Below are 26,194 nucleotides of genomic sequence, written 5' to 3'. Positions count from 1 at the left end.
GAAGAACTCAAATGAGTCAAGCTTAGAAAATAAGCATTGCCATACTGCCGGGGGAGACACATCACATTTTCACAGATGACTTGATTAACAGCAAATTAGCACCAACAGAACAAATGACTGCAATTCAGGAGTTACTGAAACAAGGTTTTTCCAGAAAATGCCATAAATGGAGAAGTAAAGTAAGGAAAAAAGTAAGTATTTTTCACCTATGCAACAATTAATACCTTCAAACAAAAAATGACTCGAAGGAATTGGGAGATTAACAGCTTAATAGGTTGCAAGCTCTAGAAACAATCAACTTTTATCCTGGCATTTTCAAGCAGAAAATGAAGGGAAGAAATTTTGTTTCCTGCAAATTCTAAACTCGCCATTATTTCACTTTATGTTACCTCTTCTTTCCCAAAGTAGTATTTGTTATCAAATTTTACAAATCTCCTAAAGGTTACTATGACAGGAAAACTTTCATCCACATTAAAGAAATAGTAATTCAAAAACCTAATACTAGAAATGACAAAATTTCACAGGTCTGTTCTACAAGATGAGGAGACAAAGAGTTTTCTACGACTTTTATAAATTATTTTTTGCCAGAAACCTCTCAAAGCAACAAATGCCCAACAGACTCCATAATTTCAGAGAACAGACTTGTTAAATATATATTAAATCTCTGTTCAGTAAGAGAATCCTGTAACGCTACAGTATACCATATAGCTCTATATTATACACTATAGCAGTAGACCTTATAGCTGTTCTGAAGCGAGTTGGTTGTGGGTAGATGGCAGTTGCAAACATAAACAACTTTATGGAGACTAGGACACAAGTTTTTAAGAGTTGGTTGGTGCTTTGAAGAGCTCTTTCTGCATTTCAACAAGCTCTTTCTTTCTTGTCATCTTCCCTCTAGGTATAACTAAGGTGTGGCTTAAACTCTCATTTAATTACATTTTTAATCTAGTCTTAATAGTCGTAGAAAACCGTCACATCCCTTTAAAATTTCATTAAGTCGTCTGGAGGGATTTGAGATGTAAGTTGTTTTTTAGGGATAAGCTACATAAACGTAACAGAGTGGATGGATCCTAATTCAGGGTCTAATGTAGCAGAATACCTGCATCTTTAACATCAAGCACATGAATCACACAGACTCCTTACACTCTTACATTTAAATACATGTAAAGCTTACATGTTGCACTGAATCTGGGACATAATTTCTAAATTAGATGAAAATGTAATACTAATTCGTATGAAAGCTCATACTGACACTTGCTTTTGAAGTGGTAAAATACTACAAAACTGTTCAAGAGAGTGGAAGAAGGATTAGTCAAAAATTGCTTCACCTCATCCTTGTGAATCCAGCTGCTCTTCTGTCAAAATCCCGTTTTCCCTTGATTTCAAAATATTTCAGCAAGCTAATCTACAGTAAAATAAAACACTGATACATAGTAACTGATAGAACAAGATGGCACTGGATTAGAGATATTTTAGACACTTTCAGAAACTTCTCCATAGTTTTGTGAACTATATGCTAAATCCAAGTGACTGTGCAGCTAATACAGTTACTCACAGGCACAAGTTACATTTCACAAGGTTTACCTAGTCTGATATCAAAGTGCGAGACTATATCCACAAGTGAAAGTGCAGAGCAGAAAATTAATTTATATATTTCATTTTTGCATTGCTTACTAAAATAGTACTTCTGTTGAATTTTACAGAATGAAGTAAACTGTGTGGGAATGGTTAGCTATTTCCTATAAAATTGCAACTAGTGTATCAAAGCCAGCATACAAAGTTATTTAACTTCTGGCTAAATCTTTGTTTGGTCTTTACTAGCCTACTGTGTTCTTGATTTTAAAAGCCATTCTCTAAAAATAAAATTAAGTCTGACCTGAAAACAATGATTTTTCCAAAGCTAGCCCAAAAACTAGAGAGTTCATGTGGAAGTTTTACATACATGAATGCAATTTGTGGGACATCAATAGATATTTCATGAGTTTAGATATTGGCTGAGGTTAATGACATGAAATTAATTACTAAAGTTTATACATATCTCTAAACACATTATTTTTTTTTCTGTTCACAAAGTCCTAAAAGGTATGAATAATTTTGAAGGAGGACAAAATGAATGAAAGAAAACTTGAATTTCAGAAAAAGAAAACCAGAATGTTTGGGGTAACAGCATCCCATTTTTGAATTCTGGGCACCTCAAACTGAGACTGGAATGTGGAGATGAAAGCACAATTGTCCTTTCTCACCCACAATTCTCTATATCATTTCCATTTGCTCACTTTTCTTTTTGGTCAAAAATGTTACAGACTTGTTTTAAATCACACCTACACAGTATAAATATTATTAAGGAGATAAATAGATCTACTGGAGATGTGAGATTATTCTAAATATGTCTGAAATCATAGGAATTGGACCAACTGCATTTCTCCTCAAAACCAAATATAATATCAAACATAAAGACAACCGCCCCCAGAGCTGTCTGAGATGAATGATACTAGTCAATGACAAAAGTTAGAAATGTTAAGTTAGGAACAATGTCTAGAAAAGCTGCTGTAAAAGAAACATCTAATATTCAGGGTGATATTATCAAGTATTACTTAACAAATCAGGAATTCAACAAATGTGTCCCAAGGAACAAACGTAGCAAAGCCTCTAGGTGTGACTGTTCCAACATAAATGCCCATAACAGCCTTCCATTTTACTGCTGCTTTTACAGCTTTGTCGAAGGAGTTGACCTTTAAGTAATGTACAGAATATACACAGGCAACATATCAAATTAAACAGATTTCCTGTTTTTACCACATGACATTTAAATACTCTTTTTATTGAACAATTTATAAAACTTTTACAGAATACTAAAAATCTTGGAGACTTTAAAAATGTTAATGTTATAATTAACAGTCAGGGACATAATTAACAGTCAAGGACATGTCTTGCACATTCGAGACAGTGATATTCCAAATCTATCGTTATGAACTTTACAGTAATAGACAACCATCTGCTTTCAAGCTAAAGCAGAAGCATTGCATTTTTTCCACTTGTAGGAATTTCACAATGAAGTAGATAAAATAGTTTAGCTAATAAAGAGTGATACATTTCATGTTAAAGTGAAGAAGTTTATTTACACAGAAAGGAAAAAGAGAAAAGGGTAGCACAGAGTATACTATCTACCCTTGATTGTATTCCTTATCTACAAAATACTTCTTTGCTATTGCACGACCCAGCAGTTGCTACTGAGTAATGAAGAGCAATTTTATATGAGAAGCAAGTTTTCTATGCTGCATTTAAATAGAAAGATTTTAAAATAAACCTTGTACTAACTTCTAAATTCCAAGTAACTTTGGTAATTATTAGTAAAAATAAATCAAACAAAAAAAGAATGCTGTTGATAACACACCAGTGTTTTCAGGCTTCTACTGAACAGGGCTGGCACAGCATCAGCACTGTCTCTCAACATTCCTCCCACCCCATCCAGAGGCTGGGGGTGGGCAAGATCCTGGGAGGGGACACAACTAGACCAGCTGATCCACATTAACCGAAGGGATATTCCATACTATAGGATGTCAGCTCAGATATAAAAGCTAAGGCAAGGAGGAGGAAGCAGGGGATATTTGTTATTTACAATGCTTCCTTTCTGAAGAAACTGCTAAGTGTGCTGAAACCCCGTTTTCTGGGAAGTGGCCAGACATCCCTTGTTGATAGGAAGTAGGGAATAAACCTTTCTTTTTTTTCCTCTATTTATGCACCCATAAACTTACACTCTTTTTAAAATGAACTAATAGCTGCAGTTTGAACTTTGCAAATGCACTGATTTATATGCATACTTTCCTATTTCCTTAGAAAAATGGAGATAGACTTCCATTCTTCAAAATTGTCATTTAGAGATATTTCAGGAGTGTCTGATTGTTTAGAGTAAGTACACTGTGTATTTAAATAAATTGTCTTGACTCTAGTATATCCATAATGACAACTGTGATTTGAACATATTTCTTGTAAGGGCAGAACAACCTGCTGGAGTTTATTAGTCAAGGAACAATTGAATAGAAAAAGGAAAAATGCAGTATTGCATTTATAACACACAATCAAGTTAAAACACATTCACTTGTTTTCACTCTAGAAGATGGTCTTATACACTGTTAGAAACGTACAGTTGCTACTAAGAAACTAAGTGGTGTATTTCACCCTAAAAATGAAACAAGCAAATGCTCACATTCTAGTGAAACCAAGATATCCACGTAGTGTTTGTATGTGGTATGCCATGCTGACTGTTAATATGCCAGTTAAGTGTATGACATATTTTCTTGCTGAAATTTAGTTAATGGTAGGTACAAGGCAGATCACAAAGATGAATAATGAGAATATACTACTGAAATGTACAGGTATACATTACAGCAAAATTACAACAGATCATAGCTAACTTTAAGGAGTTGAGACAATTTCCTTGACTGGAACACAGTTTCTGGATTGCTTACATGATAGTTTACTTTCTCCGTTGCAAGGTCTATGGTAAATAATTATAAAATTACTACAGATGCCCTTATCTCCTCTAAATATGAGCTCTTTCCAAGTTTGTTGAAGAACTTGTCTCTGAATATCAAAGGCTTATAGTGATAGTTCAGTTGGGCAATTTCTGGTTTTGTTACAGTAAATTGTCACTCTCATTGAAACTTTAGGATTAAATAAAATCACAGTATGCTGCAGTTACTTTTCAACTACTAAATACAGGATACACTAAGTCGTATCCTGATCTACATAAACATGTGATGTGACAGTGCACACTCTGGGATGTAACTGTCCCAGTGAGCTGCCAATGAGCATGTCACAATAGCACTAGCAAAAAGGATGAGGCTGTTCCTTGTGTTGAAGGAATACAGAGGGTAAAAGCAGAGCTTTGTGAAAAGAGGAACTCCTTAATTTGTCTTCTCCACACAAAATGAAAGAGAAATGTTATTCTTCCAGTGCTAGAACTATTACAAGACATCCTATACAGAAATATTAATCGTTGTTAATATCTCAACATCAGGCATGGTTAAAAGCTTCAGGAAAGCAAATAACACCTCTTCCACTCTTAGGAAAAAAGAATAGATATTGTATGAAAACTGGACGTTCAACTATTAAAAGGATGGTATAATTATACAGATGAGGTTATATTCTCCACAGGAGCTACTTGTTTCAGGGTTTCTTTAAAGCTTGTATTCTGATTTTATTGAATGGAATGGTTATAGATGTATCTAATGTAAGGTGCTCAAGTCCTAAACATCAGAGATTTGGTTACAACTGTGACTTAGTGTAATAGACCCATGCTTTTAATTTGCTCTTCAGGTACTCGTAATTCTGTCATATTTTCACATATGATTTTTGAAACAAGATCACAGAAAGAAAGAGACCCCTTCATTTACACAGGTAAGATAAATTTGAAAAGTTTACTTGGAAATGTAGTTGGAAGTCAACTCATCCCATTGTATGAACTCAGCAGGGCTGCACTGGTTAATCTTCAAAAGAGAAAATGGTTTAAAATCCTATTTTTGAATAAACAACTCAAAAGTAGCTATTTCAGTCAATGAACGAGGAGTTACTTCCTCCAAAGTCTGTGGCACACGGGAGTAAGTACCCAGCCCAGACAATGATTCAAACACAAGTTATGTAAATTTTCATTAAAAACGCCAAACTATAGAAGACTCCTGGAGATTGACAGATCATCTAGAAGGTCAGAAGAAAGCAGCAATCAGACACTGGTGGAAGGAACCGGTGGAGTCTGGACAAAGTGTCACCCGACAGAATGGTTGTGCACACACATTGATATGGCCTATTACCACAGGATGTCTATCAAACTCCTGTTTAAATTTAATATTGCTTACTTCTGGCATAACCCTTGGAAAAAGCAAAAACCTGCTCACATCCAAAATACCACAAATGATGCTGATACAAAGGGTGCCAAGTGCATTCTTTGGAACACAGAAGAGAATTCTGGCACATAAAATGTATGTAAATAAATAGAACACTTTATTGAAACTTTGAAAATACTTCATCAAATCACACACTGGACGGTAACTAAATCTGTTATGTTTGATGGAAACACACTTTTTTTGGTTCCATTATTTTATGTTGCGGTTTCCACAGCTACAGTGTATTGAAAGCAACTGCAAAGTGTGTTCCCAGAGACCAAATATGTAGAAGATACAGAGTTCAGTGTAACACTGACAATTAAAAAAATATATTATTAAATTTGTTTTAAACTTGGGAAAGGCTGAATGGTAAAATATTCTCTGATATATAAGCAACACATGACAATTTTTTTTTTAGAGCTGACTGTCAGTGATTCCTTTCACATATAGTGAGTGCAATGACCTATTTTTAGACAGTAATACAAGGTGATGTTAGCTCAGATATACTGGCAATCTGGCAAGGGCATTTTTAACTCTAGTTGCTTTTACTTCATACCACGGGAAGTTCATTAGGAGGATGATACAGTTATATAATTATAATGTAGACAATTTTTTGTTAATTTCCTGGACACTAGGAATTTAATTCTATGAGAATTATCTACTGCAATTTATAACACATGGTACCATAAAAGCTAAAGCAGGTTTTGAAGCCAGCTATAGAATTTGTTCTAAAAAGAACATTCTGAGAAGCAGTAATGCAAAGCAATTACAATTACAAAACAGAAATATTGATCAGCTTGCCTTATAGCCTTGACTCTTTTTACAAAGAAACCAAAATTGTTCAAAGAATTACTTTTTATTCAAATTGTAATTAAAATATGTTCATTTGACTGCTCTGTGCTTTATGAGCAGCAGTAGTAGAATAGAAGTATAAATGAGCTATAGAGTAAAAAAAGTCTTTTTCAACAAAGGACCAGGCACAGTGATGAATAAAACTCAATCCACAGAAATGGAAAACATATAATCTTTTGAGGAAATCTTCTCCTTGTTTTTATAAGTTAACTTTCTTCTGTTCCAGAAATACTACATTGAAAAACTTGCATTAAAACTGTACACAACAATTTGCACCAATAATACATTATTTTTTTCCTCAAGTCTGCAACTCTTAGAAGTGTGCCTGACATATCTTACATCGTAAATAAGTACTATTAGAATTACCTCAATGAATCTTCTCCTCAGTTACCAACAGTTACCAGGATGAAAAGCAGAGCAACCTGATTATCATTACCCTTTTCCACCTCCAAAGAAGCATACAACTTGCATTTCACAACTAATTGAGAAAAAATTAATCACAAGTACCTTTTTCACAAAATCGACCAGTGAAGTGTAGTGGGCAGTCACACCGAAACGAGGTGGCCCCAGTAGGCAGAGAGAGAGGATGACAAGTCCCTCCGTTATGGCACAGTCCTTCCTGGCATACAGATGGCAATTCAGAGGAAATCGGAGGGGGCACAACAGGTTCAGGCAACTGAGGCACATCAGAAGAAACCACAGGAGATGCTGTTGAGAGTTGTGTGGGCACAGGAATTCTGAAAGGAGAGACAATGTATCAAAACAAAGCAAATCATGAGATCTAATTTTGCTACTACACTTAAGCTACAACTAATAACTCTACTGTGGTTTTTTTAGAAATTCAGACTACAGTCAAGAAAATGTGAGTACATGAGGAACTCCCAAATTAAGTCCCCATCCTGAAATCTAGCAAAACCACAGTGAAGGTATTTTTTCCTTTGAGGGAGTAAGAAATAACCTCCATGCATATGGCACTGCTTGTACATGCTCTTATAATTCATTTTTGGTGGATATCAGCAATGGATTGATAAATAAATACAGCCTTCACCTGTTTTTCAACTCTGCTTATTACTGCTTTTTGTCTCTTCCAGAGAATCAAACTTGTGACTCACTAGAACCAAACAAATGTAAGGCTACCAATTTACCAAACAGAACAACTTATTGTGCATCACACAAATTACTATGATGAGGGCAAAGCAAAAGTAATCAAAAGTAGCAAGAAGATTCATGACTACTTAGTAAGGGTTTTGAGTTTAGAAACTATTCTCACTGCATTTTATGTAAGAGATAGCTGTTCTTCTTTGATTTTCTGAAGTTCAAGAGGTTCATATTTTTTTCCAGAAAGCAACTTCTAATTCCAAATTCTAATTTGGCAACAGTAATCTAGTAAAATATCTTACTATTTATATCTCCTTCATAACTTAAAACTGGGTTAATATTTCTCTTATGTCTCAATACTCTGCCAAAAAAACTTTTTTACATGATCAGAGGGCTGGAGCATCTCTCCTGTGAAGACAGGTTGAGAGAGTTAGGGTTGTTCAGTCTGGAGAAGAGAAGGCTCTGGTGTCCCTGCCCATGGCAGTAGGGTTGGAGCTAGATAGTCTTTAAGATCCCTTCCAAACCAAACCTATGATTCTATAAAAGGGAGATAAGGTTGAACTGAAATGTCACTAACATTTTGGGCAAAACAGAGCATGGAAATTAAGTGCCTAATACGATGGTTTATAGGCACCACAGCTGGTGAAAGACAGGACTTTTGGCAATGTGTTAAACATCAGCAGTCAAATTCTTACATATTTTGGTGAAAATGGTGTCATAAATCTACTTTACAAAAATAAAAATTAAAAAATCAATCATATACTGTTCCCTGCTGTGCCCTACTCTTTCTACTTTTCACCTGCTCTTGTATCTGCTAAAAATTCTGCTTCACCACATTTTTGAGTTTGTAGTATGTCTTAAAAAGAAGCATTTGAAAGTGATGAGGTACCAATAGAATGCAACTGCAGAAGTAAGGTGGATGGGGACACAGCAGTGTGATGGGACATCTTCAATGGGACATTGTATTCACCACATCAGGCATCTGTCTATTAAGTGTAGCTTCCAACTTTTTTACATACTTCATTTATGCATGACAACATGAAAACCAGTTTTAATAATTTACTCTTTTGGAAGCCATATTTTAGAAAGTACTAACAAATTTAATGAGATTCTGAAAAAAAAAAAACCAAACACCCACCATAACATATCCTAGGTAAGTATGTTTTCTCTGTCACTATTAAAAACTCACTTCTCTGATTTTTCAATACAGCAAAAAAGCATATGTGCCAAGACGCAAGTAGGAAGGAAAAGAAGCTAGGCAGAGGAATGAGAGAAATAATTCAGGGCAAAGTAAATATCTAAGGAGACCTAGAGAAAGGTACAGTAACTGAAAAAGGAGTGGATGTTGGGAAACAGTGAAAGGGACACAGGGCTTATGTGACAGTAAAGCGAAGACATGCAGAGTCATAATGGTAAGGAAAACACCAGAGTGGGATAGTGAAATAGGTACCCAGATTGAATCCAAAACTTAAGATAGCCAAAACACACACACTGTGGTGCTTAGCAATGAGGATTTCAAGGTAGTTAAAAGTCATCTACTTTATATGAGAGAAGAGCATCCAAAAAAGATAGTCAGCAAGGATGAAAATAAATCCCTAAAATATTTGTAAGGCTAAGGACTTGCAGATAAAAAGCTTGAAACTTAGGAAAATAAGTGACTTCCTTCTTTTTTTCCATTTACATGAATAGAATAAGAACGTTTCTATTTATATAAATACAATTAAAACAAAGAAATTGCTGGGTTTACAACAATATTTTTCTCCTGGGGGAAATAACTAACGTGATCTTCATGTAGGCTATTCCATTTAGAGCAGCATTAAGAGTGTACTAACGTGTGTGTTATATTCTACTAGGCTAGCACAACAAATCAAAAATGCTTAGTCACCTACCTCTATTAGAACCATTGATTAAAGATAATTAAACAAAAATATTCATTTTCTCCCCAAGCATAACCTAAATGTTGTATAAAATCTCAATTAATAGTAGGTTTACATAAAGATTCAGCCATTTACAGGAGAAATTTATTGGGATCAATTAGTGGTATTTGGGGTTGATTTTTTGTTACTCCTGGAAAAAAAAATCAACAAAAACTACATGAAAGTTGGGGAATAAACAGGGTATAAACTAAGCTTTCACTACTAGCTATCAGAGAGACCATTTTTTTGACAGATAATCCTATACATGACCAATGCAAAATTTACTCCTCTGAACCTGGTCACATCTGCTGTCAGGACTAAAATGCTGAACAAGAGGTAGAGCTCTCTGACTGGCAGGTCATGCATTCTTGTGTCCACTGGAAGCACTGATTTCCAGCTGTGGAAGTTTCACATCCCCTTTCTGATGGGAAACTACTGTTTTTCTCTAAAGTAGAATCACAGCAGTGTGCTTTAAATGAAATTTTATGAGGGCAAGTAATACAGCCTTGCTTCATTTTTTGGTTCATATCCTAATCCACAGAAAAGAAAGAAAGGAAAGCTCCTTGGTAGGCTGATTTCTCCCTGGTTCATTTGTTAATTTTTCACAGGATGTCAGCCTTTGCAGTGCTGTTCTGGATGTTTTGCTTCTAGATGGTGCCTGACTGTGTTCGTGCCAGCACTGCTTCCAGGCACCCTGCAGCTTGCTGCCTTACCACAAAAGCGAGACGAGTTTGCTGGGGCTGGTTAGTGGGGCAAACATCTGCAGCTGCGCTCGCAAGCCATTCAAGCTGCTGCTGTGAATAAGCAATGACCTCAGCTCAATGAATTTTAACTAAAACATTATTTGAATAAAGAGCTGGGAAGTGTTTAAAGTAAAATAGCAATTGAGGTGTTAAAAGTTTTGACAAAGTGTAACAAAAATATATCAAGCAAAACTTGATTCGCTGTTACTACACAACAAGGCACAATTTTATGATTGTGTTGTTTTTTTTCTTTTCAATTTCCTAGCCTGTCACTGCCTCTCAGGTCAATAATGCACACAAATATATTCTAACTTGCTCCAAGCAACAACACATTGTTTTTAATGTTAAAATGAACTCAAAAAGTTCAGTTTTAAAGACCTGCAAGCTTGTGTTTCATAGCTAAGTGCATGTAAGCTTGAAATACTTGTCTAAACATAGACCTTAGTGCAATTTGAAGTCTTGTTTATTTTATATTATATTGTTTGATGCTCAAGGAGATGAATGATGAACTGAATGGCAGAAATCATCATTTAGAGATGACGCTCTGTGTTGTTAAACCTAAAGCACACATACCCAAACCAACTGTGCTTCTCTCTGCCCTACACTGTCATCTATTCAATAACAGCCTGAAACTATTAATGTGTGGAGTTAGAGGCACTGCATCTTAAAAAGTTAACAAACCATCTTGGATGCCCCAGCTGTGCACTGGCCTGGCAGTAAGGGACTCAGCCCTGATGAGGACTCAGCTGGGTGTTGCTGGTTTAACCCCTGCAGTGGCACCAGTCACCAGGGCCAAGACAGCTGTTCAGCCTGAAGAAGGGAAGGCTCTAGGGAATCATGTCAATTTGTATAAATACTTGAGTGGGGAGGTAAGTGGAAAAGATGGATCCAGACTCTTCTTGCTGGTGGTCAGTGAAAGAACGTGCAGCAATGAGGACATGGCAATGGACACAAACAAAAATGCAAGAAATTCCACCTAAACAGAAGAAAATAGTTTTTTTCCCCCCAGAGGGACCTATTTGTATAATGGACTTCAAACTGAGACCTGCAAAGAGAGAAGACTTGTCCCCCAAGTAATTCATTATCAGGCTGATGGCAGCTGTGTCTACAGAAGCACTCTGACATTTCCCAGGAAGCAGGCTGCTGAGACATGCAATGGCACGGGAGTCCCAATGATATGATAACATCTCCACTGCCTATATATTCTGGTACTTACGCACTTAACATTTCATTGCTGGAGTAATGGATTTAGCCTTATCTGATATGAGTGCAATAAGGAAGTTTGTATTTTTAGCTTGTCAATAAAGTAGTTGGTGCTGGAAATCAACTGCTTTTATTTGCAATTTTCTTCGGTGGAAAAGTGTGCATATGCCATTTTTCTTAGGTTGTGACAGAATATTATTTTAAGCAAATGTTTTAGAATTTGGAGCCTAAGGAAAGATTTTTCAAAAGCATTAGAATGAGTGGCAGAATATAATTTCAAACCTTATGAATCTGAAAACAACTGCACTTCATGGAAATGTTGGTTTAAACAGGAATAAAAACCTAGTACCTTGCACGTAATTTGGCAAGAATAAATAAAGCCTTTTACAGGCTGTTTATTTCACTGTTCACAAACATGTCAAGTAGAGTACTTTAAATAGCATCTCACTGATTTCAATGAATCCACAGAGCAGTATATCTGTGCATTTATCCTCCTGGAGAAACCATTTACATCATTTGACATGGTAACTGTGAAAACAATTTAAGAGATTACCAGATATGGATTATTCATATTCAGCAGTTTATATGTGAATCTGATTTCCTCACTAGTCACAGTTTTTGTTTGATTTGGAAGAATCAGGGGTCTGTTTTCCTAATAGAGATGATATATGCTCAGGCATACCTCTTAAAAAAATTTAGCTCTCAATGTATGTTCCAGACTGTGAGTCCATCTTCTCCCTCCTACTAGACACAACATTTGGTAGCAGAACTCAGTGATACTGTAGTTGCAGCTTTTCATTTAAAAATTCATGATTGGTATAGCATTATCATTTGCAACTGCTTTTGCACACACAGTATCTCATTTAATGGTGCAAACTCTTAGCAGTGCAAAAAATATGTGGGATCTACAATGCAGCTGTGGATGTGAGAATGCAATTAACAGATATAATGAAGTTTATGAAATCTCTGTTTACAAATACAAAGAAAAAATTATAAATTCCTGGATGTATAGCAGTGGGGAGAAATGTCAGTTATGGAAAGACAGGTGAAAGGGGAAAGATGAAAAGGAAATACTTGTACTAAGAGACATATTTTTGTTCTGTTTGCTTTAAAGTACACAGATTCCACAAACTTTGCAATGGATAAATAAATTAATATGACACAGAATTTGCAGCAACAATAATTTATATTGAAAGTTTAATAGCAAAAACCTTTCTAAACAAGACAATAAAGTGAATGTTCCTTAGACAAAATATCCTTAATCCCTAAGTTTAGGACATGACTAACAACAGTTTTGCTAAAACTGAACAACTGAATTTCTGTAACAAATTCCATCATCTTTTTACTTGGCTTACTTGGAGAAATAAGTAAACATTGATTGAGTCTTTCAGTTCTTCACACTGATCTTTACTTAGGCATGGTTTTGCTGTTTCATAGCCTTTCCCATCCTCCTTTTTAAGTCCACCTTGACCTTCTGTCATCCAAATATTAAACTCAAAAAAACCCCCAGTTAAACTACTGAACACTGAATGGACTAATGTGCAAATCTTACAATTTTTGAAATTTAAACAAATCTCAAATCTGTCTGAATTTCAGTTTTCTCTTTTACATTCAATAATCACAGTTAGAAAATCTCTTCCTGGTTTCATCTTAGCTGCTGTTTAGAAAAAGAGCACTTGAAAGGCCTGAGTACTGCATCTTTTTGTTGATTTATTTTGTTTCTTGAAACTAGTGGTTTTGAAAGGGAAAAATACTTTCATTCCCTCCTTGAAGATTCTTTCAGCAGATGAAAAATGGACTTTTTATTTAATTTTTTTTTCTACATGACACTGTACCTGTCATTGGGACTCCTTGTTGAACTTCATATGGTTGGTGATTGCCCACTGCTCTAATTTGTTGAGGTCTCTCTGCAGGACCTCCCTGCCTTCGAGGGGGTCAACATCTCCTCCCAGTTTGGTGTCATCTGCAAACGTACTTAGTATCCCTTCCAGTCCTGCGTCTAAATCATTTATCAAGATGTTGAAGAGCACAGGGCCTAAGATGGAGCCTTGAGGAACCCCATAGTGACAGGTCACCAGTCTGATGTTACCCCATTCACATTTACCTTCTGTGCTCTACCCGTGGACCAATTGCTCACCCACCACATGAGGTGTTTATCCAACTGTGTGCTGTCTGCTTTGTCTGGAAGGATTCTGTGAGAGACAGCATGGAGAGCTTTACGGAAATCCAAGAAGATTGCATCAGCTGGCTTCCCTGGATCAGCTAGGTGGGTTACCTTGTCATCAAAGAAAATCAGGTTTGATAAGCAGGACTTTCCTCTCATGAAGCCATGCTGGCTGTGACCAATGACTGAGTTGTCTTTCAGATGTTTCTCAATACTTCCCAGAATAATCTTCTCCATAACTTTACCAGGCACTGAAGTGAGACTACCAGGCCTATAGTTTCTGGGGTCCTCCTTCTTGCCCTTCTTGAAAATCAGGACAATGTTCTCCAGCTTCCAGTCAGCTGGGACCTCTCTGAATTCCCGAGATGACTCAAAAATCATCAAGAGGTTTTATGATGACATCAGCCAGCTCTTTGAGGATTCTTGGATGAATCCCATCAGGTCCCATAGAAGATTTTTAGGGATCCAACTGGAGCAGCAAATACTGCACAAAGTCAGGATTGACTGGGACTTGATCATTCTCCCAGTCATGGTCCTCCAGCTCAGGGCACTGAGACCCCCTTGGTCCATCATCTCTGTTGAAGACAGAGGCAAAGAATGTGTTAAACACCTCTGCCTTGTCTCTGTCGCTTTTTGTGAGGTGACCATCCTCATCCTGTATCGGGCCAATGATATTTCTATAGTGTCTTTTGCCATTAATATATTTGAAGAAACTCTTTTTATTGTCCCCCACATTTCTGGCAACTCCAGCTGAGCTTTGTCCACATGAATTTTCTCCTTAGAGTGGCAAGCAGCATCTCTGAATTCCTGCTGTCAGTAGAGATTTTAAAGTCAATCACTCTGTGGTCTCTGTGGTTAAGAGGACCACCAATCTCCACTTATGCAACTATGGGTCTGTGTTTTGTATTTGTACTGAAAACAGTGTTGGTAATATAGAGATGTTTTAGTTATTGCTGTGCAGTGCTTGCTCAGCGTCAAGGCCTTTTCTGCTCCTCACTCCACCCCACCAGTGAGGAGGCTGGGGTTGCACAAGGAGTTGGGAGGGGGCATAGCTTGATCTCAACTAACCAAAGGGACAGCCCACACTATATGGCATCATACTCAGCATATAATGCTGAGGGAAGAAGAAGGTAGAGGGAACATTTAGAGTGATGGCATTTGTCTTCTCAAGTTACCATTGCACGTGCTGGAGCCCAGCTTTTCTGGAGATGGTTAAACACCCTCCTGCCCATGGGAAGTGGTGAATGAATTCCTTGGTTTGTTTTGCTTGTGTGTGGGGCTTTATCTTTATCTATTAAACTGTCTTTATCTCCATCCACAATTTTTCTCACTTATACCCTTCTCATTCTCTCCCCCATTCCACAAGGAGGACTGAGCAAGCAGCTGAATGGGGGTTAGTTGCTGGCTGGGGTTAAACCATGACATTTTCTAAATATTAATGAAGATTGACGGATAGAAAGTTTATTGCTATTCAAAGACTGTGCTACTGGAGAGAAATGGGAATATCATAAGGCATTCTGTATCTATAGAAATTACCATAAAAGCTGTCCTGCAAGCAGGGTGAGACAGTTATGTAGAAATTATTAGTGCAGAAAGAGTTAAAAATGCAGAGTACTGTTATGTATCATCTAGTCTTTCTCCCAGACTTAATTTCTAATTATATCTTAATGCTGGAGAATGGTTGGCATGCATAAACACAAGCATCATTTATTCATCAGTAATTTGGCATTTAATTAAAATATTACTTCATTCTCATTGAGAGTATAAGAAAGAACATTGTAAATATGACAGGTCAAAAATCTCTATGATAATTAACTTATAGAATAAAAAATGCACTACTGAAAACATCCTAAATAGAATTTCACAAGGTAAAAAATAAGGAACTAAAATAATAGACCTCATGTAAATTTTTTTTAGGAGGAAAAAATTATTTTATAGTCAATAAAGTGTGTGACACTGATGAGAGAGTAAGCAACAAACCCATAGTCAGGGTTTTACTTAAGAACAGAGGAAATCAGAGCTTTTACCCTACTTGTTTATCTCATGCACTCCCACATGTCCTCACTCCACCCATGCCCTATTATGTTCCTTAGGTCTCTATTTTCCTTCCTAGCAGGGAGATTGCTGCTGGTTGGGAAGCTTGAGTGGAAAGTCATGTTGATTCACATTGAGCTGCTGTTTGTAGGAATTGGTCTTGACTGTTGCCAGCCACTATCCCTGTGCATCTCCTGGTATTCATCTCCACGCACCTCTCTCTTATTACCAGTACCTTCCCCACTTCTAGGATATTTCTTCCAACCAGGATGTTTACCTCCTTCTTTCTCAGCCCCCTTCTTTTGTCCAAGACCATATCTTCTTTTCAGGAACTCTTATTTTTCAGCACTCACTTTTCTCTCCAGAACACCCAGCACCCATTTTCCCCAATGAAAGTAGAATCATGGAATCATAGTCACAGAATAATTATTGTTGGAAAAGACCTCCAAGATCACTGACTCCAACTTTTAACTGAATACCACCATGTCAACTGAACAATAGCACTAAGTGCCACATCCAGTTGTTTCTCAAACACTTCCAGAGATGGTGACTTCCCCTTTCTTGGGTAGCCCATTCCACCACTTAACCACCCTTTCAGTGAAGAAATTTTTCCTTATGTCCAACCAGAACCTCCCCAGACAAAGCCTGAGGCCATTTCGTCTTGTCCTGTGGCTAGTTCCCTGGGAGAAGAGGCCAACTGCCAGCTAGCTACAACCTCCTTTCAGATAATTGTAGACAGTGAAAAGGTTCCTCTTCAGCTTCCTTTTTTCCAGACTAAACAACCCCAGCTCCCTCATCTGCTCCTCATATGATGTACTCTCCAGACCCTTTACCAGCTCTGTTGCCCTTCTCTGGACTTGCTGTAGCACCTCAATGTCTTTCTTGCAGTGCGGGGCCCAGAACTGGACACTGGTGACAAGTACAGAGGGATAATCCCTTCCCTGGTCTTGCTGGCCACAGTTTCTGATACAGGTGAGGATTCCATTGGCCTTCTTGGCCACCTAGACACAATGCTGGCTCATGTTCAGCTGCTGTTGACTAGCACCCCCAGGTCCTTTTCCACTGGTCAGCTTTCCAGCTACTCTTCCCCAGTCCTGTAGCACTGTCTGGGGTTGTTATGACCCAAGTGCACTTGGCCTTATTGAACCTCATGCCCTTGGCCTCAGCCCATTGATCCAGCCTGTCCAGATTCCTCTGCAGAGCCTTCCTAGCCTCCAGCAGATCAACACTCTCACTCAACCTGGTGTTGTCTGCAAACTGACTTAGGGTGCACTCAATCCCCTCATCCAGATCATCAAAAAAGATAGTAAACAGGACTGGCCCCAATACTCACTGGGGAACCCAACTAATGACTGGCCACCAACTGGATGTGGCACCATTCACCACCATGCTCTGGGCCCACCCATCCAGCCAGTTTTTAACCCCATGAAGAATGCACCTGTCCAAGCTGTGGGCTGCCATCTTTTCAGGACAATGCCATGGGAGAGAGTATCAAAGGCTTTACTGAACTCCAGGTAGACTACATCCACAACCTTTCCCTCATCCGCTAGGCAGGTCACCTGGTCATGAAAGGAGATCAGGTTGATCAAGCAGGATGTGTCTTTCCTAAACCCTGCTGACTGGGCCTGATCCCCTGGTTGTCCATCTTGCCCCATAAACTTGTGAGTATTTAAGGGCACAACAGGTCACTAATTATTTCCTCCTGAAAATTACATTCTGCTGGATTACTTCCTCTGAATTACATTATATTCTGCTCTCTGTCCCTGTCTGCCAGCTCAGGGGTCCAGTTGCCCTGGAGATTTCTGTTAAAGACTGAGGTGAAGAAGTCATTAAGTCCTTCAGCCTTTTCCTTATTTTTAATGACGATGTTCTACTCTGCATCCAGGAAAGGATTGAGATTTTCCTTGGCCCTCCTTTTGTTTTTAATGCATCTATAAAAACACTTTTTATTATCTTTCACAGCAGTGACCAGATTGAGTTCTAACTGAACTTTTGTCTCTCTAATTTTCTACATGACCTAATCATATCCTTGGACTGTTCTCAGGTTGCCTGCATCTTCTTCCAAAGGTCTTAAATGCTCTTTTTAACCCTGAGGTCATGCAAAAGCACCCTGTTCAACCAGGCAGATCTTCCTTGCCATCTCATCTTTTGGCACATAGGGACAGCCTCCTTTTGTATCTTTAAGATTCTCCTAAAGTATGTCCAGCCTTCCTGGACAGTCCAGTTATAAGGACTGTTTCCCAAGGAACACTCTGAACCAGTGTCCTGAACAGGCCAAAGTCTGCCCTCTGTAAGTTCAAGGTAGAGGTTTTCTTGACCCCCTTCCTTAATGCACCAAGAATTGAAAACTATCATTTCATGGCTACTATGCTGCAGATGGCCTCCAACCACCGATAGTCTCTCTGTGCAGAAACACAGTGAGATCAGCCTCCTAAATGGTGCATTTATCTCATGTCTTTTTAACTGGAAGCTTCAGGGTGTGCTACTGTTGTTTGGTCCAGACATTACCAAAATTTACAACCACTCATATTGCAGCTATCAAGTAGGAGTTGAGAATTGCTTGAGAATTAAAAAGTTCAATTTTGGGTATTTGTGTGTGTGCCCTGTTACCTGCTGCATCCTATTGTTTACAATTTAGTAATTTTTTTTCCCTACAGCAATATCATATTTTAGAGTGTCCCAGCATAAGATGCAATGCTGCTAGGTGAATTTTCCTTCTTGTAATGACTGTAAGGGTACACTAAACAATGTTATGGTATCTTACTAATTGGATTTTCCTAAGGGAAGATTGTTAGATGCTGGACTAAGGAATATTTATCTTTCATGCAATTGGAAAACTATTTGAATTTTGGCCCAAATGTGTTTTTGTAATGAAGACTCTCACTTGAGAGGGAACAAATAGTGTAACAATGGCATTGATAGCAGCAACAAGAACCATCAGCAACAAAGTAATTAAGAAATTCAGTACTTATGACCTGATGTGCAATCTCTTTTCAATTCCTAATTCTCCAAGGCATTAAAATGCCCTCCCAGGTAGTCTTTTTCCTCCAAAATATTTGAAGAAATTTTATCTGCAAAGAAGCTCTTGGACAGAATTCACTTTGTCAAACATTATCTGCCTAAGAACTTCAATACCTGCCTGAGAACATCATCTTGGTTCTCCCTGTAGGTGTTCTGTATGTGGAAAGAGGCATCTCCAGTTCATCCCATTCTAAGAAAAGTAACCACCTTTCTCTGTATACTAGAGATGGAACTGAGTAAAATAACTGCGATGAACCAGGACAAATTCCTGCTTCTACTCACTATGTTACACTTAAAATTATACATGTTTCGAGTATATAGTGGAAAAGCATCCCAAACAATTGTTAGGTATTCAAAACATTTCCTAAAAGCACTTCCTAGGAATCACATACTTTACAGCAAAGAATGGGGAGGTTTTCTCCACCCTTAGTGATTTATTTCTCTGTCGGTGTCCCAGGGAAGCTGAAACCCTTATATCTGACCAGTCTGCCAGTGTCCTGTAAGGGAACCCTGCACTGAGCAGATTCACAGGACTGGAAGGAGACTCAACTGCGCTTTTCGGGGGGGGGCGAGACAACAGCGTAAGGGAAACCCCTCAGCAGACCTTCCCAACATGTTGTCTACCACGGGCAACTGCTAGCATCTGTAGAGGACTCACTCTAACAGTTCATGGAATAACACTCTTTATTAATACAAATTGTGGCAGGTTATAAAGTTTGTGGTTGTCGGTGATAGTGTCTGACACAAAAACGTTTAAAGCAATTGAATAATACTACAAAGCAAGTACAAACACACGTTCTAATACAAACAATCTACTAATATACTACAGAGCAAGCACAAGCTTGCATTTAGCCTGTGTATGTTTCTTACCTAATAGGTGTCCCTATAGTGGGGGCAAAGACAGATTCAGCCTGTCGACTGATCCAAGCAGTTTTGATGGAGTCTTCCTCCACTTTCCACCTATTCTCAACCTACATTTATACTGTCTTTTTAGGTTTAGGTGAGCAAAGTCATAAGTACTTAACAGGGTAGTTGTCCTTGACCTCTATCTCCCTTGACTGACAAGTACTGTAGGGTCTTTGAACAACAGTGTCACCATGTTCCCCTCCCTGCAGGGATGTCTATGGAGGGAGGCTGCACCATCTTCACTCCACTGCTCCACTCCATCCCTTGTAGCAGGTGCTTATCATTGTCTAGGGAACCTTTGTGGGGCATGTCGGCTGCTTTCCATCCAGGGAGCAGCAGCTGCATTTTACCCTGTAATTCTTAGTCTCCTCTAATTTTTAACCCCGCCCATTGTTCCATCTATTGTATCGGTTCGCTTAATAATTTCTATTATAGACCTAAGATTGATGGTATCTAAGATGCAGAGATTTCCTGATAATAAGACAATTTATGACTCAGCAACAGATGGTAGATATGCAATCATACCTGCATCATGTGTTTTGCATTCAACGTTGTATGGCCATATTCCCAAATTAGAGAACTTGTCTTACTCTCTTCATATCAGAAATTTATTCTGAGGGGAAAAAATTATTTATTGTAAATAAAACTAATCTCACTTGCAACCAGAACTATCTTACCACTTAAGAGTTCTGAATGCTGGTGAATTTATTTCATATACTTTAATTCAGTCAAAAAGATCCTATGTCTTCTGTTTTATGAAATGGATTTTATAATTGGTTAGTGCTGGAAGCCAGTTATTGATGTCACACTTGTGTTTATAGTGCCCAGAAAAGATTTAATTACTTCCTGTAATTTCCATCCAATACTTACTCAATTTTAGAACATCAGTGAACTTTGTTAGACAGTTAGTTCTAAGAAATTAATGCATTTAAAATTGACTAATGTCATTTGTCCTCCAGCCTTGATCCTTACAGATGCAAATATTTCATATTACATCTTGATATTTAAATAAGGAAATTTTTTTTGGCAGTTAAGATATGCCAAGTCACACTTTTATGTCAAGTAGGATGTTGCATGGGTACTAGTAGTGCAGCACCTTGTCCTATCTACTTCTTAATTTTAGCATGGTAGAGAGAGAGAGCCAGAAAATCTGGCTTCAGAATGCTGGTCTGGAGCACATATATCTCAACAAGTTCATGCACAGCATAGAGATAGTTAGTTTCTTGAAATTTAGTCCATTTATGTTCATGTCCTCTTTTTGGCATGGCTGGTAAATTTAATAGCTCATGGTTTTGTGAGCTGAAAACCTTCCTTTTCCCCATACACAGACAAATTACTTTACATTTCTACTATTGCTAACCACTGTTTCATTGAAACTTTGGAGCTCCAAAAGAAATACATAAAGCTATAACTTAGATTGCCTCTAGAAATTTACCAATGACTTTGGAAAGATGTGAGTAGGAACTGAATGAGAGAAAAGAAACCCCAAACTTATTTTTATATTACATGTGTGATTTTGAGTAGATTGTTGAAAATATACATGAGTACCTACTGCAGTTTTGCACAGATGAAACAGTATTTTTGTATACACTGAACATTCTGCACATTACAGAAATTGATCTTCTGAGAGTCAGACTTTCTTTCGTTTTGTAACTATTTATTTTAAAGTTTACACTTATATTTTGAATTGCTTGTGTTCTGGTTTCTACTTTTCATATATATACCAGAATTTTTGAAGGAAAAAAAAGATTTTTTATTCTCACAAATATATCAAGATCTGTCTTGAATTTTCTGTTACATTTCTGAAGCATTTTCTCTTTACTCAAGAGCTGTGATTTTGCTTTTACGGAAGGAAGGACAAAAAAGGAAAGGATACAAGATGATTTAAAGTTGTTCCTTTTCTGAATAGTTACTTCAACAAAGATCAATAGCAGGGTTTTTTTCAACTGTTATACTAGTGTTTCAAGGCTGCAGGGGGCAGTGATGCACTGTTTATCTGCAGTACTGCAGAGCAAGAGTCAGACAGGATAAGATTAAACAGTCCTGTAGGTTACAGATTCAGAAAAAAACCCACATAAACTATTTATAATCAATTTAGGTTTTGAGAAATTAGGTAATTGTAAATATTTATATGAATTTTGGACGGAAATTAATGTGTCTTTTACAGGTTAATATATTTGTTTTTCTACTGTAATCTGTTGTAGGGATAAGACTGTTTTCTTAAGTTTATAACCAAGGTCCTTTGAAGGATGATATATCTTTCTAGTGTTGCATTACTTAATATTACAACCTTAAAAAACAATCTCTATCCTCTGTGGAAAATAAAATTTTGCTTAGTAGCTCCCCAGAGAAGCCCATTTATTCATCGTAGATAATAACTTCCTTATATATTTATCAGTCAATACACATTCTATCCAATTCACAGTCATTTAAGCAAGAATGTATTAAAATAAGAAATAATTATATTTTTAAAAAAATGTTTACATATTATATCAATTTGTTTAATATTTTCTATTATAGGACCTAAGATTGATGGCATCTAAGATGCAGAGATTTCCTGATAATAAGACAATTTATGACTCAGCAACAGATGGTAGATATGCAATCATGCCTGCATCATGTGTTTTGCATTCAGAACTGCTTATTTATTCTTTAATTCCTTTCTACACATAATTACTTTCTTTTTTTAAAATGCATCTACATCACAGTTCCATTTTTTCTGTTCATCTCAAATCTGCATTTACAACTGTACTAAGTTAAAGCTACCTAAAAACCCTTTCTAGAAAGACATGCAGTGTAATTTTAACACAGCAATACATGAAGAAGACACCACTTCAATTGGTAATTTGTACTAATTTTAATCATCGTTATTACTACAGCTTTTTTGGGGGGGTTATTACCAATTTAGACCTTCTGCTTACAGCTTTCAGCCATTGGTTTTACCATACTGGTCTCTGCTGAGCTAAAGAAACCTCCTCTGTTGTGCTTCTTCTCATTAAACATATGTGCTATCTTCGTATACACTATAATCACCTCAGTCATACGTTAGAAAAAAACTAAGACTCAATTACTAAAGTATCTTTCTGCATACCTTTTTTTTTAATTATACCTTTCATCTTTATATTTTTTAGGTACTGTTCCATTGCACACCAATATCACAATCAATAGCGTACACAGAAACGAATTAATCTTCCTTCTTTCTTGTTCAGACACACAGAAATCACATTTATCATTTTGCCCCAGAAACTTACATTGAGTTGGTTTTCTACTTTAGCTAAAAGCAGCTCTTCAGGATATTGCTCTTGCTTTGGAGTTTGGCCAGTAATTTAAAGATGAAGTTTTGTACAAAAATAATTTCAAAAAATTACTAATATCTCCTTTTTTCAGGCTTTCCTTTTCTGAAATGTTTGAACAACTTTAGAAGATTTCTATTTTAATTTAAATACCTTTTATTAGGTTGATTGCATATTAATATATCAGATGTGGATTTATAGGCTCACAATATATATAATTATAAAGAACATTTTTTTATCTTAAAAATGTAAGGTACATCTTAAAAAAGCCCCTGTTTTAAAAATGTCAATTCTTGGCTAATTTTTAGACCTGAAATGAATAGTTGTTATTAAAAGTGCTCTGCCAAAGAGAAGTTCAAATCATCCTTTTAATTATTAAAAAAAATGCAAAATACTTTTCAAAATAGAATATTATTTGTGGTAGCTTTTTTTCTATAAAATCACAGAAGGTTTTATGACACTCATTGTTTCATGTTTTAGCTTTGTTAAATGAGATTTTTACAAACCTACAAATACTTTATGAGTCACTCAGTCAGTTCACTGACACAGTGAAGGACATGGGATGGATGCCAGCAGAAAGCTGCTAGGTAGAATAAAACTGAACTTCCAAACTTTTCTCTTGATATTCTGTCTGTTAACAGTTCAAGGCAACTCTGAAGATTCCTTATTACTTCTGTATCAAATTCATATGACAAAAGTATTACATTGATTCAAGCTTCCAGTAGGCAAATTATTCCTTTCAGTATGACTCTCATTCTTACCTATTCTCTCTAATATGCCTCTCCTCACAATACAGTCTAGTATAATAATAGGACCAACTACAGCTCCATTACGAGGCACTTTCTGCACATAACATGAAAGTCATGGAAACCTGTTCCAAAGTTTAATTATTTGTGAGTATATAACAAAATACTTCTTCTCTATTTCTAGATTTCTGTAACTTGGAATGGCAGCAAATGCTAGCGCTAAATCTAAGTGTGACTGTAGTTCAATAAAGAAAGCATGCAAGATAATTTCTTTTACCATTCAATTGGTTTTAGATAATTCCTTCTATGATATACTTGGCTTTTCTGAACCACAGTTCATAATAAATGTAAGACTAGATATATAGGGAAATATTCTCAAAGTATAATTTTGTCAAACCATTCCTGCACCCATCTGCAAGTTTTAGATGGACAGAACAAAACTGAGATAATTTTTCTCTATTCTAAGAAAGTAGAAGAGGGTTTTATTAGTCACATACTTGTCTGATTAGAAGTCTTAGTGATTATTTCAGGAAGTTACTGAACCATACCACTTGATGCCTTGTGTGGCTAAGATAATTTTTGTTAAGAATTAAGGTAAAGTTTGCAAAGAGTATTTCAATGGCTATGACAATGCTGTGAAAAATATACTTAGTGAAGTTTTAAGAACTTTGAAAAATGGCTTTAAATTTAGCTTCTAGTTTGTGAATCTGCTCAAGTTTTACAGGAAAGTTGGTATATTTTCAACCCAATTCATTTTTTTAAATTGTATCAAATAATTTCTATTTTTATGTTGATAATAACACTTTGATTTTAGGAGAACTTGTGCTGAAATCTGAAATGAAAAAGTTACCTTAATTCATGAACAAATGAGTCTCTCATAAATCTTTAAGATGTCTTTTCTTATACTTTTTTATGCTTTTACATTTCAGAAGTTAATCATGTTTAAGAACGGTTCTTGTTCGGATAACTGAATTTCCAGGGAAGTATAAATAGTCAAAGCAACTTGGCAGAAGGTAGTGAACGCTGTTGATAACCTAGAGCAACGCAAATGTTGTGGCAATCTGTAGTGTTCCTGGAACTATGATCTTTGATGTAAAGCAAAAAAGGGATCCTTCTCATTTGCTGGAGCTAAAAATAAACAGCTGAAATCCTACACCTCTTCAACCATCAAATTACCATTTAAGAATGTGCTACAGAAGGATACAGTGACTTTAATCATAGTTTGTGGGGCTTTGAATCTACTACTCAGTGTAAAGAAGGCATAGCAGATAAAGACTCTTTTGCTGTAACAGAAGCCTTTAACACATATTTCTCCTTCCTAGTTAGAATCAGAGCCATAGAATGACTTGGGCTGAAAAGGATCCTAAAGATCAGCTAGTTCCAACCCTGCCCTACCATTGGCAGGGACACCTTCCACTAGACAGGTTGCTCAGAGCCCCATCCAACCTGGCCTTGAACTCTTCCAGGGATGGGGCATCCACATCTTCTGTGAGTAACATTCTCCAGTGCCATACCACCCTTACAGTAAAGAATTTGTTCCTATTATCTAATCTAAACCTACCCTCCTTCAGTTGAAAACCATTCCCTCTTTTCTTACCACTACATGCCCTCATAAAAAGTCCCTCTCCAGCTTTCTTGTAGGCCCCTTTTAGATACTGGAAGGTCCTATAAGGTCTCCCCAGAGCCTTCTTTTCTCCAGACTGAACAGCCCCAACTCTCTCAACCTATCTACACAGGGGAGGTGTTTCCAGTCCAGCGATCAACTTAGTGGCCCTCCTCTGGACTCGGTCCAGTAGGTCCCCGTCTTTCTTGTTTGGGGACCCCAAAGCTGGATGTAATATAGCTGGATGTGAACAAACTCAGCTCTATAATATGTGTTCTGCTCAGTGCAACCCCTTCCAAAGTTTCCCATTCTGTGATTCTGTGATGCCGTGATTCTGTGACGTATGAAGGGATCAGTTTATACGCAATGGTTAAGTATTTGGGGTGAAAGAAGCTTTATGAATTCCATTAGTAAATTTAGTAATCTAGAGTAGGAATCACCAGTAACTGGAGATATTAAATATTATATAAGTGAAAAAAAATAGATCCAAAAGTGTGACAGGAGTGCAAAACAGCATTGCTCCAGCACTGGAACTTTTTCTTTGGCACACAAAGTCAAAACACTATAAAATAATGAAGTACACATGAACAGTAATGGAAAGACAACTTCATAAAAAAAATCTGTTGCTCATATTTACAAAAATATTTCCTTTTTGCACAACTGTGTCAGAGTGTTTTCCAAAAAATTTGACATATTATTTACTTGCAAAAACAAACTGTCTCAGATTTAGGCA

At 36.9% G+C, this 26,194-nt stretch overlaps 1 protein-coding gene across 1 annotated transcript in view; it reads right to left on the bottom strand.

Moving 5' to 3' along the window:
* Positions 1-26,194, bottom strand: part of EYS (eyes shut homolog) — a 766,416-nt gene that overhangs the window by 197,159 nt on the left and 543,063 nt on the right. Inside the window, 1 exon segment of the mRNA XM_018077885.2 lies at positions 7,242-7,471. Coding sequence (XP_017933374.2) covers positions 7,242-7,471 — 230 coding nt within the window.

The sequence above is a fragment of the Manacus vitellinus genome, unplaced genomic scaffold, assembly GCF_001715985.3.
Source record: "Manacus vitellinus isolate BGI_N305 unplaced genomic scaffold, ASM171598v3 scaffold_4_pilon, whole genome shotgun sequence".
Classification (NCBI taxonomy): domain Eukaryota; kingdom Metazoa; phylum Chordata; class Aves; order Passeriformes; family Pipridae; genus Manacus; species Manacus vitellinus.
This window is presented reverse-complemented; position numbering and strand designations above follow the sequence as displayed.